The following is a 16,392-nucleotide window of genomic DNA, read 5'->3' on the forward strand; positions in this document are numbered from 1 at the left end:
TATGCAGAATGTCCCATTTCAGAATACATTATATCACTGGATTGTAATTATTGATGCATTAATGTGTTCATCAATAATGTTGCAGCTGGTAAAGGTGGATATAATTTCAACCACTTTATATACAGCTGGGTAGCTTAACATATTATAACTGGGATGTCAATCGATTAAAATATCAAATCGCGATTAATTGCATGATTGTTCATGATTATTCGTGATTAATTGCAAATTAATTACACATTTTTATCTGTTCAAAATGTACCTTAAAGGGAGATTTGTCATCTATTTAATACTCTTATCAACATGGGAGTGGACAGATATGCTTGCTTTATGCAAATGTATGTATATATTTTCTAGTTTTCTAGTTTCATATGATTCACTCTAGCTTTAAAATTGAGCCCGCTAGAACCTCTGAAAGCTCAAATGCGTTAATGCATTAATGAAGTGAAGTGCTTCTTCCACCACTGATAGACCTACATGCTATTAGAGTGCAGTATTGAATTTGGCCATGTGTGTTGTTCCCCTTCCTGACCAGCAGGGGGCAGTACATGGTAACTCGGTCATTAACTCTCAGGATCTCTCCTCCGCCGGAAACACCAGTCCAGAGTTCTCCATAGTCATCGTTCAGTCAGTGAACTCTCTGAACACAAAGGAAACCTCCAGTCTCTCTGTCTGTTTCTACTTTTACTAAACTCAAGATGCCGTTAGAGAACCTGGAGGAGGAGGGTCTGCCTAAGAACCCGGACCTGAGGATAGCTCAGCTGAAGTTCCTGCTGACTATGGACGGGCACCGGCAGGACGCCGCGGTGAAGACCGAGCTCATGGACGCGATCAAGGCTAACAGTGAGTTAGCATGTAGCACTGATTCACTCTGTGTGAGACTGTAGCATCAATAACTCTTTATCCACATGATGCTGACGTTAATGTGTGCACTAATGTTTGTGCAGAGTGTCTCTTAAATGCTGATTCATTTAAATGTTTAACAATCATCACAACAGGAATTAGCATGCTAGCTAACTGTGCTAGCTGTTAGCAGCTAACATGCTATCTGATGGGTTGTTAAACTTTGCATTTTAACTTGTTTTTATATATGATATTCAAGTTCTGTGGACTTCCACTGGAGCTTAACTTACAGGGGACAACATAAAGACAGATAAAAGTCTGCTTCATTTATATATTAAATCTGTTTTTATGTTGTAAATGTTAGAAAACTCAAAAGTCATGTTAGCTTAGCTTCTGAACAGGAATAGCTTCTGAATTGAGGCAAGGCAGCTTTATTTGTGGAGCACATTTCAGCAACAGGGCAATTCAAAGTGCTTTACATAAACACTCAAGAAGATTGCGACAAAGTGCAAAAGAAGATTAAGACCTAATTAAAACAGTTATAAAAACATTAAAGATTAGAAAATAAAAATAAAAGCTAGGATGGAGTATAACACACAAGAGTAAAAGCTCTAGTGCAGTTTATAAGATCATTATCTGGTTTACTTAAAGGCAGCAGCAGCAAACAGGAACGTTTTTGTTTCTGGGAGCTTGTTCCAGATATCTGGTGCATAAAAACTGAGCACTGCTTCTGCATGTTTAGTTCTGACTCTGTTGACACTAAGCAGACCTGATCCAGATGACCTGAGAGGTCTGGATGGTTCATAACATAGCAGAAGATCAGAAATGTATTTTGGCCCTAAACCATTTAGTGCTTTGTAAACCAGCAGGAGCATTTTGAAATCAATTCTCTTGAGAGACAGGGAGCCAGTGTAGAGGGCTGTCATACAGCAGGTAAAGCCATCCCACTTCCTTTATAACACATGATAGAAAATAGTCTTGCATATTCACATGGGGTTATTAAGTTGCCTGAATTGAAGATTGGTGAAAGAAAATATAAATTCAATACACCATCAAGAGACAGACTGATTGATTACAGAACAATGTTAATAAATACTTATTGCAATTATCTTAAATGGCCAATTTCACCTAAAATAAAAGATATTCAGTTTAAAATTATAAACAATGTTATCCAGCTGTTGAAACTCTACAGAGAAAAGATTTCATTTTGAAGTAGATCCTTGTGGTTTTTTGCTTGAAAGAACATGAAACTGTTATTTTTCTCTTGTTCACTCACATTGCAGTTTTGGCAGGATCTTTACAGCTGGTTAAATAGCTTTTGAAAATAAATTGCTTTTGAATTGAGGGCTGTCATAGTTAAAGCCATCCCACTTCCTTTATAACACATGAAATAAAATAGTCTTGCATATTCAGATGTGTCTATTAAGTTGCCTGAATTGAAGATTGGTTAATTGAACATTGGTGAAAGAAACAACACAGTAATTAGCAATGCTTTAAAATGTAAAATATATATTTTTTTATTTCAATATACCATCAAAAGTAAGAATAAAGGATAAAGGATCAATGTTAATAAATTCATATTGCAATTGTCTTAAATGGCCAATTTCACCTAAAATAAAAGATATTCAGTTTAAATTATAAACAATGTTTTCCAGCTGCTGAAACTACAGAAAATATTTCATTTTGTTCATACTTTATTTTTGTTCCCCTTTTTTCTAGGTTGTTTTCATATATGCAATTTAAAGTTCGTAATTACAATAGTTTATGAACCAATTTTTTAAGTAGTTGAGCTTAGAGACGAACACAATAAGTACACTAGAGAAAACAACTTCAGCATTCAAAAATTGAAATAAAATAATGAAAAGAAAAAAAATAATAAAAAGAAAGGATAGCATAATTAAAGAAAATGTATAATGTTAATACAAAGAAAATAAAGTAATAATAAATTAAAGAAAAAAATAAAGAAAAAGATTTCATTTTGAAGTAGATCCTTGTGGTTTTAGCTTGAAAGCACCTGAAACTGTTGGGCATTTTATTTTTTCTCTTGTTCACTCACATTGCAGTTTTGGCAGGATCTTTACAGCTGGTCAAATATCAGAACTGGCAACCCTTCATTTGATTTATTTATGGTTATGATTCATATGGATGGTCTCTTAAGGAAGGTGTCGGATACGGTAAATATAATTATAAATCTGAGTAAATATCATATTCATAAATACAAATGGAAAAGCAGTAGACCCTCCTTAATTTAATTTAATTCAAAGCTATTATCTAATAATTGTCAGTCTGTTAATAACTTAAGTCTCTTTCATTTCAGTTTATATTTTGAATATTGTCAACCCCCCAATGTTTAACTGTTTCTTTTTGATTAGTTTTTAGTTTATTTTTTCCTTAACTGTTGTTTTTTTGTCTTACAATGTATACGTGTTTTCACTGGCTGTATGTATGTGTATATATCTTCTGGCTTGTGTTGTTGTTTCATATGCAAGCTATGGATCCCTACATGAGTCTGTAAATGAAAAATGTTCAATAACAAAAAAAAATTAGTCCACAGGTTAAACTGTTTTTGTTTCTCTGTGCTTCAGATATGGCACCGTATTATGAGGGTCTGTGTAAGGATCTGAAGTGGCAGCTGGACAGTGACCTGCAGAGTAAAATGAAGAAGGCCAACGAGGAGGAGCTGAAGCGCCTGGATGAAGTGCTGGAGGATGCAGAGAAGAGTCTGGGAGAGAGCGAGATACGAGACGCCATGATGGCCAAAGCTGAATATCTCATCAGAATTGGAGACAAGGTAACTCAGTCAGCGCGTAAAACTTGTATGAGTATGCCTTCTCTGGTATAATGTCTTTTAATGTGTGAAAGTTAGAACTGGCAATCTGTGGGTGTTTTTTTGAGGTGGTAAGTTTATCTACTCTGAATGTTTGACACCTTGGCAGATATCACTGATGTCATGATGAAAGTGAGTAATAGAAGTTGGCCTGTAGACAACATATTTAGTTTTCTGACCACTGACACACAGCAATGATGGTGTAGAGCAAAAAAAAAAAATGCTTTATTGATGCAGTATTTATTAAATAGATTTGGAGTTGGCGTGCCAAATCACAGATATATGCAACTTTATCATCAGCTTTACTATTTGTTAAACTGCACTGCCGATGTAATGATTAGAGTCACCTATGAATGGGATAGACAGCTGTTCGATTCTCCAGTATTTACACTCGACACCATTGATTCCTCATAATCAAATCCAGGCTAAACTTCATAATACACAGTGCTCATTCTATATATGATTCTCTTATGTACGGTATAATTTATTTATTTTCTTGTTTCCGTTGTAACTGAAACCGTAAGCAGCACAGTACTGAGAACAATTATGATTGGTTGTTTGCGGTGCACGTAGAGTGTGTTTGCACGCTAGGTCAGTCACCAAGAAATCATCAATACGTCATACTAAAGTAATGTTAGTTATCTGAGGGACTATGCTGTTTTCCTCTCTTTCAAAATCTCTTTTTGCTGCCTTTCATTTTCTTCTAAGTCGATAAGAGTCATTTCAGTTTGCACTAGATTACAACCTATTGCATTGTTACTATTGCAGATGGGTAAATTATGGTGTCAGTGCTGAAAAGATGCATCATTCAGCTTTAAGACAAACCCATGTCGGGTGTCTCCTTAGCACAAGCACATTCCTGTCTTGATTAGACAATGAACAGAATTCATAACACTAAACAACATTACCGGTACCCATGGAAAGTTGCTTTTAAAAGTCTGGCATGCAGATTCTGATTTTCCTTCTTTCTAAGAACTGTAATTGACGGCATACACAAACATTTTTGTAACTTTTCTTTCATAAAACAAATAGTTCAAATGTTCTGTGCCGCTGTGTTCGCGACGTAAAACGATCACACGTGTGAAAATTTCACCAGCTAAAGATCGTATATATGAGACTGGTCGGTCGGTCATAGGTCATGACTAAGTGATGTATTTTTCAAGGCACGTATCACTCACTCTTTCCTATTCAACACTGCTTTGTACTAGAGCCACAGTCTTAAGTACTACCAAAGCACTCTCCTGCACTTATTGACTAGTTTCTCATTACCTATTCTGTAATAATTAGAGTTGCTGTACATCCTTCCTAACATGACGAGACATTATAGCAAAGTGGTTGACAGTTTCCCTCTGAAATACTATCGCAGTAACTACAGGCTTTTTTTCGTCTTTGGCAAGATAGATGTAGTTACATGAAATGCCCACAGTTAGGGATGTCACGATACCAAAAATGTAGTAGTCAATACCAATACCAGTGAAATTCCACGATTCTCGATACCAATTCGAAACCACGGTGTAAAACAGTAAATCCCATGTACTTCAACATGCGCTCCTTTTATTAGTGTTTACATACTGTTTTTTGTTAGGAAGTTAAACAGGTCATAATTATCTCTCTAAAATGTATTTTATATTGCTGTGAAAACATCTCCTTCAAACAACTGGATTTATTCAAGTTTCTCGCCGAAAGCTTCATTTTACAAGATTACATTTGAACACATTGTGATAACGTTACAATTTACCTTCACCCAATACTGATTTTTACTGAACAGAGCCTGAACGCATCATAAAGTCACCTCCTGTTAACGTTGTTAACTTCGTGCAGGGCTGTGCTGCTTACGGCTGCTAACGGCTAACGTTAACTAGCTCTCATCCTGCTGATTTCAACACAGATTTGTTGTTCATAATGTAGCATTATCAGGGAAAAATAGGGTGCGTCCCCTGGATGTGTCTATTGTCAGTTTACTGTGTCCCAAACACATTTTCTATTGTCCCTGGGACAGTGGTATAGTGGTTGTTGATGAGGTGGGTGTACTACTAGGTAGATAGGTAGGTTACTGAGGAGGAAGTGGGTATACTCCCCTATATAGTCCAATGCCTTTTTGGCTGATAGGTGGGTCTACTGTAAACCGCCAGAAAGAGGTGGGTATACTCCATATACCTGCATATACCCTTCACTACACCACTGGTCTCGAGTCCTGATGGCACCTGCAGTATCTGTGGTACTGTAGAAAAACAAGTACCGTCACGTTTTCAGAATTTTGGAATCAATGTAGTAGTAGTAGCAGTAGCAGTAGTAGCAGCAGCAGCAGCAGCAGCAGCAGCAGCAGCAGCAGCAGCAGCAGCAGCAGCAGCAGCAGCAGCAGCAGCAGTAGTAGTAGTTCTCCTGACATCCCTGTTCACAGTCAGTAGTTGTTTGTACACACATTTGAATCGTAGCAGATTCATTGACAATGTCTGCCATTGTCTTGTGCGTCCACAGGAGGGCGCCCTCACAGCCTTCAGGAAGACTTATGACAAGACAGTGGCTCTGGGTCACAGACTAGATATCGTCTTCTACCTGCTGAGGATCGGGCTCTTCTACATGGACAGCGACCTCATCACACGCAACTCAGAGAAAGCCAAGAGGTAAAGGCTCCGGTATCTTTGTTCTGAAACATCTCCAACCAGAAGTCTCTGTAATCTTTTTCAGTACTCACCTCTCTATGCTCCTCTTTTCTCTACAGCCTTATTGAGGAGGGGGGAGACTGGGACAGGAGGAATCGTCTGAAGGTCTACCAGGGCCTGTACTGTGTGGCCATCAGGGACTTCAAGCAAGCCGCCGAGCTCTTCCTCGACACAGTCTCCACCTTCACCTCCTACGAGCTCATGGACTACAAGACCTTCGTCACCTACACAGTCTACGTGTGCATGATCGCCCTCAAAAGGCCTGACCTCCGTGAAAAGGTAGGAGACTGAGGTTACGGTGCTAGCATTACATATTTTCAGACACATGTAAGTTGGCAGTATGACTCTAATGAAATGTTTTCCTCTTTAGGTAATAAAGGGAGCAGAGATCTTGGAGGTGCTGCACGGTCTACCTATTATTCGCCAGTATCTTTTCTCCCTCTACGAGTGCCGTTACTCTGTCTTCTTCCAGTCTCTGGGTGAGGAAACCTTTTCTTTTACTGACCTAAGAAACAAACACTTGATGTGGTCACTTGCAGAGTGTTATTTTGCTGTTCTTTCCAGTCTGGTATTCCAGGATTTCATTTATTTAATGAGTCACAATTGGATTTTAGTCACAGGCATTATGTGTGTGCCATCTTGCTGTGTTTTTCCTGCTCTGCCACAGCGTGACACTTCAATAATGACCGTGAAACTTTGTTCTCTTTGTGTGCTACAGCCACGGTGGAGCAGGAGATGAAGAAGGACTGGCTCTTTGCGCCACACTACCGCTACTATGTGAGGGAGATGAGGATCCAGGCCTACAGCCAGCTGCTAGAGTCCTACCGCTCCCTCACCCTGGGCTACATGGCCGAGGCCTTTGGCGTCAGCACAGAGTTCATCGACCAGTGAGTGCCTGTACACCGTGTTCATACACCACATTTTCTAGAGACAATCTAAAAGAATGAATCTTGTACACCGGTTGAGCCTCAGTGTCACTGCAGAAATCCTAGTTGTAGTTCTCTCCTCATGATTTTAGAGCAGGGTGGTGTTGGAGCGCATGTACATACTTCTGCCAAATAATCTCAAGTGATACATTTTTAGATTTCTACTTTATTTTATTTGAAAAGGGACAATGTACATAAATCAACATTCAAACAACTGTAACTGTACCCGAGTTAGCCAAGAGGCTAGTTTTCATCGGCTGTCCCTTTGCCAGATGTTGTTAGGCATCCTAGAGATGTATGATAAATCAGCATTTTTTTAGGGGTGACCCCAAATAGTCGACTATTCGGCGGTTCGATTGTCCTCAAAGGAGCCTGATTCAACTGCCGATCTCATAGTCGAATCGTCGCACTGGCGGAAAAATGTGGTTATGAAACAAAGGATCATTCATTCCATTCGGGCTATATGTGGGTGCCCAATGTCTGATTTTACATAGAATTGCTTGGTTTATCCCAATAAATCACGATATAAAGACTATCAGCCTATTAATAATACTGTTAATTAGTGCTGACCGTTAAATCGTATTTTCATCGTCATGCGTGATAAACGCAAACAACTGCCTGAGCCGCGATGATGAAGAAAAATCATTTATTTAGGGATGGTTACCAAAACCTGGTATTAAACGGGCCACAGGGTTGAAGACCGTAATGTTAGTATTTCTTATCACGCTGAAGCCTTTCCGTGCTCTGTGTCGGGGCTGTGGAGTTCTCCACATACACACATTCACGCAGTGAAGTCAGTGAACAGCTGATCAGAGAGGCAGCAGTGGAGACAGAGAGGTGAACCAGGTGAAGTTGAGTTGACGTCAACTACGCTCGTTACTCTAAGTAAGTACAATAAAACCTTCGCAAGTATAAAGCCAATACTTTATCAATACACCCGTTCAACAGGCGTAAACATGATGCAAACATGTAGAAAAGCAATATTTTCATCTGCTCCGTCCGTAGTCTCTCATCCACCTCTGCTATGTTTACACAAACACAGTGCGGCTCTGAATGTCTAAGTTCCCTCTAGGAAGCAGTGTTCCAGTGTGTGTGTGTGTTCGGGGATTTTATTGTGAAGGGTGGAACAGAAGGACTGAAGCCGTGATGCGCTGTTGTTGACATGGTTGGAGGCCGTCTTGGTGCAGACTATGTAGCCTCCGTTTTATTATCATAAAGTATAGGCGCAACATAACCCTTGCTGCTAAGCTAAACTAACCAGTTGCTGGCTGTAGCTTCACATTTACCGTACAGACATGAGTGGTAGTGTAGGTATTCCCTTTTTTCATACCATGTGCTCAGGTCAAGGTTTTACAGAAGCATTATGTTGTCACAGATATTTGATCTGTCTTACTGAACGAGATCTCCTCTCCTTCCTCAGGGAACTCTCCCGATTCATAGCCGCCGGCCGTCTCCACTGCAAAATTGATAAAGTGAATGAGATTGTGGAAACCAATAGGTAATGTAACCATTCTTCAAACCGCAGTATTTCCAGAAATAACTCCGTAAAGGCAGACCTCTAAAATCTTATCCTGTTCTTCTTTCCAGACCTGATAGCAAAAACTGGCAGTACCAAGAAACCATCAAGAAGGGCGACCTGCTGCTGAACAGAGTCCAGAAGTTGTCGAGAGTTATCAACATGTAACCATGGTGGCCATATTTTTATGCAAGGGGGGGGACTTGCATCATTCTTCTTGGTATACCCGAATGAGTAGTTTGTCTGACAAAGTGACTCTTATATTGTGTATATAATAAAATTTGTTTAACTGTTGACATTGCATTTCTCCAGGCTGATTTTTTATGCCTCCACGCCGGCGAGAGCCATGGCCAAAGGCATTGTGTTTTTGGGTTGTTTGTCCGTCCGTCGTACGCATGTCCATCCGTCTTTCTGTGCGCATTTCATAGTATAGCATGTCGAAAACTTTCATAAAAAAGTCATAGTATGTTGAAAGTTTTCATGAAAAAAGTCATAGTATAGCATGTCGAAAAAGTTGGTGGAAAAAAGTCATAGTATGTCCAAATATTTCATAAAAAAAGTCATAGCATGTCAAAAGATTTCAGAAACAAAGGTCATAGTAAAGTATGTCGAAAAATTTCATAAGAAGTCATAGTAGCATGTCGAAAAATGTCATTAAAAAAAGTCATATAGTATGTCGAAAAATTTTGTGGAAAAAGTCATGGTATAGTTTGTCGAAAAATCTCATAAAAAGAAGTCATACTATGTTGAAAAATTTCATTAAAAAAGGTCAGTATGTCATATCAATTTCTGTTGCATAACCCCCCAGTTGTATCTCTGGTAAACCCTGGGAGGAGACGCTCGTCTCACTCCACTGTCGGGCACCGGGCATCAATGTGAGGGTGGGGATCCAACCCTGCTCTGCCGCAGCCAGAACCGAGAACTTAGCAACCAAGCAACCAATGCCACACGCACTTGGGCCTGTTCTCTTGGTATATTTGACTTGGTCATTAGAAGTTAGACCTGAAAACAGACTGTGACACATAAGGATCGAACCCACAAACTCCAGTATTCCAACCATACTATACGACATACACTGACTTTTTTATGAGATTTTTCGACATACTATATGACTTTTTTAATTTTCCACATCCTACACTGACTTTTTTAAATTTTTATGACTTGTTTTTTTCAACATACTACTACGAATTTTTTCGACATAATGTACTATAACTTTTTTATTTTTTTGACATATTATACTATGACTTTTTAAACATACTATACCATGACTTTTTTAGTTATTCGACATACTATACTATGACTTTTTCCTATACTGACTTTTTTATTGTTCCACATTTTTCCACATACAATGACTTTTTTTTCACCAAACTAAAATATGACAGTCTGTCGAAAAAGGCATAGTATAGTTTCTCAAAAAATTAAGTCAGTTTTTAGTTTAGTGAAAAAAAATCAAATCTTATAGTATTTGAAAAAATAAGTAAGTCATAGTATGTCAAAATAAAGTCAGTCGAAAAATAAAAAAAGGTCATAGTATAGTATGTCAAAAAAAAAGTCATAGCATAGTATGTCGAAAAATAAAAAAGTCATAGTACAGTGTTGAAAAAATAAGTCATAGTATAGTATGTCGACATGCTATATGACTTTTAAGGACTTTTTTTGACATACTATACTATGACTTTTTTCCCTCGTCCATATTGTAGGTCTGTCCTTGATTCGGTTTTGGTAGTGAAGGGTGACCTAATGTCCATCCCATTTTTGTTAAAGCGATATCTCAGGAACGTTTGGAGGGAATTTCATTACATCTGGCACAAACGTCCACTTGGACTCGAAGATTAAGTGATTCGAATTTGGTGGTCAAAAGTCAAGGTCAATGTGACCTGACAAAACACAATTTTGACGATAACTCTAGAATTAATTAGCTAATTATGACAATTTCACACAAATGTCTACTAGGATAAAATGAAGTGATGACATTTTGGACAGACATGGATGTAAACTGCAACTTCACTGGTTGCAGAGGCATACAACCATGAAGCGGTAATTCTAGTTTATTGTAGGAAAGAGGCAGAGACATCATTTCATATAAATAGCAGTATAAATTATTTTATTTACAGAAACCTGTTACAAAACAAATATACTATACAATCTTTTTTCTTTAAATATTAATTCTAACCTATGTTTTGTTCATGAATTACATAGCAGCCAATACATAAGTCCAGCTGAAAATGATTTTGATAATGTATACAAAAAAAAAAAAATCTATACACGCTTTTACATAGTATGAATGGTGGATTTATTTTCTCCTCCCAAACACGAGCTGTATTCTCTTTCACTTTCACATTCCAAGTCTATGGTGCTAGTAAAAAAACATCCTCGCAATGTTTCCATCTATTGGAAACAATGCCAAGATGTCAGTGGAGTTTGAGGGTAAACAAAACACTTGATCGAAGGGTTCTACGTAAAAATCCTAGTAAACCAGAGGGTGCGTAAGCCACACACTGAGGCTAACAAAATCTCCACGTTTTGTCTGGAAAACTTGGATACCCCTCCCTTCCCTCCCTCCCAAAAAAAAAGCAACAACACAACACTAAAGTGTTTCAGACTGGGCCGCTGACAAGCTCAGGTTTTACCATATTTAGGGTTCATAGGCAGATTTAAAAGCAAACGCCTAAACACTTCGAACATTCAAGTAAGGTAAAACAACCCAAAGAATACTGTCCTCAAACAGTCAGGGTGAAACAAATTCAGGCACTTTCTTAATTTGATATTTTCTTTTAAAAGCTGCAAACTTATTTATTTAAAAGCGGTGATTCAAATTACTTGTTTGGCAACGATGATGCAAGCAGTTGGACTGTTTGAAGTGTTCATCTTCCTTGCAATGATTGCTTTAAGTCCCTTCAGCCTTTTATAAAAGAAGTGTTTTTCAATTGTGAAATGTGGTTTAAGGTCTACAAAGTGTATGACTGAAGAGTCCATGGAAACTGTTTAGACAACGGGCACAGCTTCAAGCCTGCAGGACGTTTCAAAATCACAGGCTAATTGGGTCATATAGTAATTTTTTTTTTGTCGTCGTCGTGGCGATTCATAGTTAGGCAACGTAAAATGTCTTGTAAAAGCACATGTGATTGAGACCTTGAAAAGTGAATAAAGGTAATCTCTGTCATACAGACGCATGCTACAGTGGCAACACTTCACCTTTGTTCCTTAAAGGATCTCAGTACACGATTCATGAGATGCTTCAGCTTCTACATATAGGCGTATTGCATTATATAGACTTGGCAGTGAACCACTTCAAATAATCAAGTTCTCTGACTTGTCATCTTTTTTTTTTTTTTACTAAATAAATAATGACTTTTTTTTCAAATTGTACCAAAAATTCAGCGTGTACGAAAACTGCCTGTGCAAAAATACACATTTCACTATGTACAATTTAACAAAATATGTATTCTCAAATAGGGATACTTCAATACTTGTTTTGATACATTAGGCTACGAGAAAAAAAAAAAAAAGCTAAATTAAGAATCTTTTTTTTTAAAAATTGTCTCCTCTACTTTTCCACACTGACATCAGTGGAGGTTCCATAAATCAACAGGTGTTGCCAAAAGTTTAAATATGTCCCGTGAAGCCATCTCCATGAATCTCGCACCATAAAACCCACTCGAGACCACTCAAAATACGCAAACATCCCGACGAGATGGGCAAGTATTGCCTGATTTTTAAGACTCCATTTTTGACAAAGGAATAGAGTATAATGCCTGGTTATCCATTCTATGACAAATCTTTCCTCAACACACGCACCAACATAATGTTACGGTGAGGCATTGAAACTGTAACACCCAGAGCTTGGGTAGTGGTTTTACACACACAGGAGGGACAATCAAACCCACAGAAGACAGGTGACGTGCATAAAGTTTGCTCCAGTTAAGACGTACCATACCTGATTCCCTATGTAGGAAAAAAATAAACATGACAATTCACATCTGCCCACAACAGCTGTGGATTTCACAGAGCTGTATGGGTAAAAAGTAGGTAAGTTGTGGCAATAACAATACGGTTTGCACAGATTTTTCTTCATATCCACACAGGCAATGCACTATCACCGCTTCATGAGCAAGACCGCCCACCTTTTAGTTAAAAAAAAAAGTAGTTGGCAAAGCTGGTAGCAGCTTTTGGCTAGCTTTGTGGACAACTAAGCAGTGCCTGTGGAGAAAGTAGTTATTTAGTGCTGTTCACAGTCGGGGGTAGGTCTACTGTGGCGATCGTTTTGCACAATGAAGAGATTCAGAAAATTAACAGGTGTCCTCAAGACCAAGTTATCTCTCTGACAAAAGATTCAATCGAATGGGCACATCAGGCGTCCTTTTCACATTTGAAAGCACAACTGTCTTCACCACGTCTACAAAGACTCTTTGTAGTTCAGTGTAAAAAGCTCATAAGAAATCATAAAAAGGTAACACTTGCATAATTATTCTGGGTAATAAAAGAATTGACCAGACCGTCCCTACGGGCTCCTTCTCAGGCTACTGTGTGTAATCCGAGGTTTACGCAAAACGTGTCGCCAGAGAGAGTCAGACTTAACGAAAAGTGAAACAACAAGGTGATTGTGTGTTGTTTAAGGTGTTGCAAGTAACAGTTTGCTGCTCCTCCTGCTCTCCTTCCAAGGCTTCTGAGATCAGGCGCTGGGGGTGTAATTAAGTTGGAAATTCCAGTAGTCCAGCAGAATCTGACATGAGAAAAATACTCGTACACACGCACGCACATTCGCACACTCATTCTTTTAACAAACGCGGAAGAGATCGGCTTGTTGTCTCCCCAGTCGCTCAGCGTCATGGCGGCTTGTTGCGGCAGCCCTTAACCTGAACCCGATGAGCTTTGAACCGCAGCTCAAGAGACCCATGGCTGTTGCTATTGTTCCTCCTACTTCAAGACAGGAAGACCTCTCAGAATACTGGGACAACACTTGCGTGGGGGGTCATTGGCTCGCTCATTAGACCCCTGGCACTCCACGCTGTGCCATCGCACCCCCCCCACCCCAACACACACACACTCACACACACTCACAAACACACATGGCTTTGGGAGAAATAGTAAGGACCACATTGACTTCACTGGGCAGTCCAGATCATCTCCACCCTGAGGATTGTGGGAAGCTGAGAGTAATGTGGGTTTGATTTTAGAAGGCCTCGTGCAGCCCGGAGCAGTATGCGGACTGCTCCGGACTTTTCCCCGTCCGCCTGCCGGTTCCATACACAGAAGCCGGACACCGCTGTCAGGGACGAGCCTTTGGCTGGGGGAAGAGGAAGAAGAAAAAAAAAAATCAATGTTAAAATGGCTGTTAAGTAGCTTGTTTAGTATTCTAGTTCTCTGCTAAAATATTAACTGTTTTTAATCAGTAAAAATTATCCTCGTAGAAAAACCTTAACCTCATTAAACCAAGGTGTAAAACAATAGTTAAAATCACAAATGTTCCAATGTCTTAAAGCAAGTGTTGTAGTGGATGTCAATTTTGTCTTAGAATATGGAAAGTAAATCCTTGGAACAAATCTTTTTCAGAGAGACCTATGATAGAAACGCTGAATGAGAGATTGTGTTGCGCTACAGAAGCTGGTGGAACAGAGGGTTGTGAGTTTCGCTGCCTGACAACCTAGCCTAACCTTAACTATTCAAGACCAATGCCTAACTTTAACCATCTCGCGAGAGTTTCCCCAAAATGCGGGGAACAGAGGGTAGACCGGATGGGACTGTTTTATTGATGAGGTGGGGATACAAAGGGGAAATACACGAGGCAGCTACTGAAAAGTACAGACGTAACTAATAAAATTAATGACGGCTGAATTCCTTTTAGCTGGTTTAAGGGTCTTTGCATTGTACATGCTGACTCACTGCCACGGCTTACTAGGACACTTCAATAAAGATAGTGTCTAGAAGGTAACCCACAAGTTGCAAGATGGTTGAGGTCAGGAAAGGTCGTCGGGCAGCGAGTTTCACGTTTTCGCAATTTGTGGGTTACTTCCTCGACACGACCTTGAACAAAACCGAGCCGAGATGAAACATTTATCTCCACTTTTGAAATGAAAATGCATCCTGATTGGTCCGGTAGGAAACCCACCTGATGTAAATGGGAGTTGTTGGGTAGCCCTGGTGTCCCTGGAATGCTCCGCCCATGCTTCCCGTGGATGTTGTTAATGGCAGGTGACTTGGCCACTTTGGGTCTACCTGGTCCAGGTCCCCCTACCCCTCCTCCCCCTCCCCCTACCCCTCCTCCTCCTCCGAGCACTCCTCCCCCCCCACCCCCACTGTTAATGCCGCTGGAGGCAGGAGAGCTTTTGCGCTTCTTGCCCTCCAGGCGCCCATCTGAGGAGTGGTGGCTGAAGTTGGTGTGGTGGTCAGATGAGGATGAGGACTGGTGGTGGACAAAGGGCCCCAGGGAAAGGGTGGAGTCACTGCTGTTCATCACCACGCTCATGCGCTTGATGGATTCTGCAGGGCTGCCCGAGGGAGGACCTCGTGCTTGCGGCCCCGAAGAGCCGCCCGCCGAACCTCCAGAAGGCTCGGCCTTGAGGCTGAGTGAGTTGGTCCGCACGGTGGGGCCACAGTTAAGCCCCACGCTGTGGACTCCGCTGTGGGAGGAAGATAATGACGATGAGGATGAAGGACCTAATGAGCCGTGGTGGTAGGTGCTCCCTGAGCTGCCGACATTCGCACAGTTCTTCTTGAAAGTGGAGGAGGAGGAGGAGTAGTTGGCATTAGTAGAGGAGGATTCAGAGGGGCCATGGGATGAAGAGAGTATAGAGCTGTTCTTCCTCTTCTTCCCCGAGCTGAAGCTAGTGTTGCTACTGTTACTGTTGGCTCCAACGCCGCCCCCACCAATGGAGTTGGGGATGACAGGTGTGGAGAGGCCAGAGGAGATCTCCTTAGGCCTGAAGGATGCTGACGACTTGGTAGTGCTGCTGCTGGAGGAACGGGACTTAAGCGCCCGGCCTGAGGCTAGGGAAGGAGCTGAAGAAGAAGAGGATGAGGACGAGTGGGCTGAAGGCATCTGCGGCGACGAAGACACTTGTCGGGCCTGCGTAATGCCGTAGGCCGGGTGCTCAGCCCCGCCCTGTGGGGAGCTGCGGGCATTTAAGGTGGTCCCATAGGAGAGCACGGACTTGCCCTCGTAGGATTGGCTATAAGGAGTCTGGGGCAAGGTGGCAGGGGGGCCCAGGAAGCCTGAAGAGGGAGTGCTACCGTGGGAATTTGTGCTTGTCCTATGCGTAGGTGCAACGGAGGAGGAGTTCTCCAAGGCCAAGGGGATTTTCCTGCAACAAGGAATAATATATTTCATTAGCTATGACTTTTAATAAGCCAAGTATGCTAACCATAAAATACAAGGAGGCTAATTATTATGTGAGTGAGTTGAACCAACTTACTTCCACATCTGAGAGTTGACGTGCTTGTCCATCATTGTGGTTAGGGCACATCGCACTCTGTCCCATCGCCGGTCAAAAGAGTAACAGCTTCTCCCAAACAGTCGACTTCCGAATGTACAGTACTGGGAACAGAAAGGGTACAAATGATCAGTATGCTGTAAATCAATTGTAAAAAAACTCTGAAAACTGTGAAATCAGAAACAAATAA

General features: G+C 40.6%; 2 protein-coding genes across 2 annotated transcripts in view; one reads left to right on the forward strand and one right to left on the reverse strand.

Moving 5' to 3' along the window:
• Positions 1 to 574: 574 nt before the first annotated feature.
• Positions 575 to 9,068, forward strand: psmd6 (proteasome 26S subunit, non-ATPase 6). The gene is made up of 8 exons (XM_074619357.1): positions 575 to 840; positions 3,426 to 3,631; positions 6,146 to 6,291; positions 6,390 to 6,609; positions 6,701 to 6,809; positions 7,049 to 7,217; positions 8,677 to 8,754; positions 8,844 to 9,068. Exons 1-8 carry the CDS (start codon positions 696 to 698, stop codon positions 8,938 to 8,940), a joined length of 1,170 nt encoding a protein of 389 aa, XP_074475458.1. The 5' UTR covers positions 575 to 695; the 3' UTR covers positions 8,941 to 9,068.
• Positions 9,069 to 11,348: 2,280 nt separating this feature from the next.
• Positions 11,349 to 16,392, reverse strand: part of atxn7 (ataxin 7) — a 36,041-nt gene continuing 30,997 nt past the window's right edge. Inside the window, exons 11-13 of the mRNA XM_074619482.1 lie at positions 16,185 to 16,306; positions 14,882 to 16,073; positions 11,349 to 14,059 (exon numbers count right to left, since the gene is read on the reverse strand). Of these exons, the coding sequence (XP_074475583.1) occupies positions 14,042 to 14,059; positions 14,882 to 16,073; positions 16,185 to 16,306 (1,332 nt within the window). The 3' untranslated portion in view covers positions 11,349 to 14,041. The remainder of the gene's footprint in view (positions 14,060 to 14,881; positions 16,074 to 16,184; positions 16,307 to 16,392) is intronic.

This window comes from Sebastes fasciatus, chromosome 1 (genome assembly GCF_043250625.1).
Source record: "Sebastes fasciatus isolate fSebFas1 chromosome 1, fSebFas1.pri, whole genome shotgun sequence".
Classification (NCBI taxonomy): Eukaryota; Metazoa; Chordata; class Actinopteri; order Perciformes; family Sebastidae; genus Sebastes; species Sebastes fasciatus.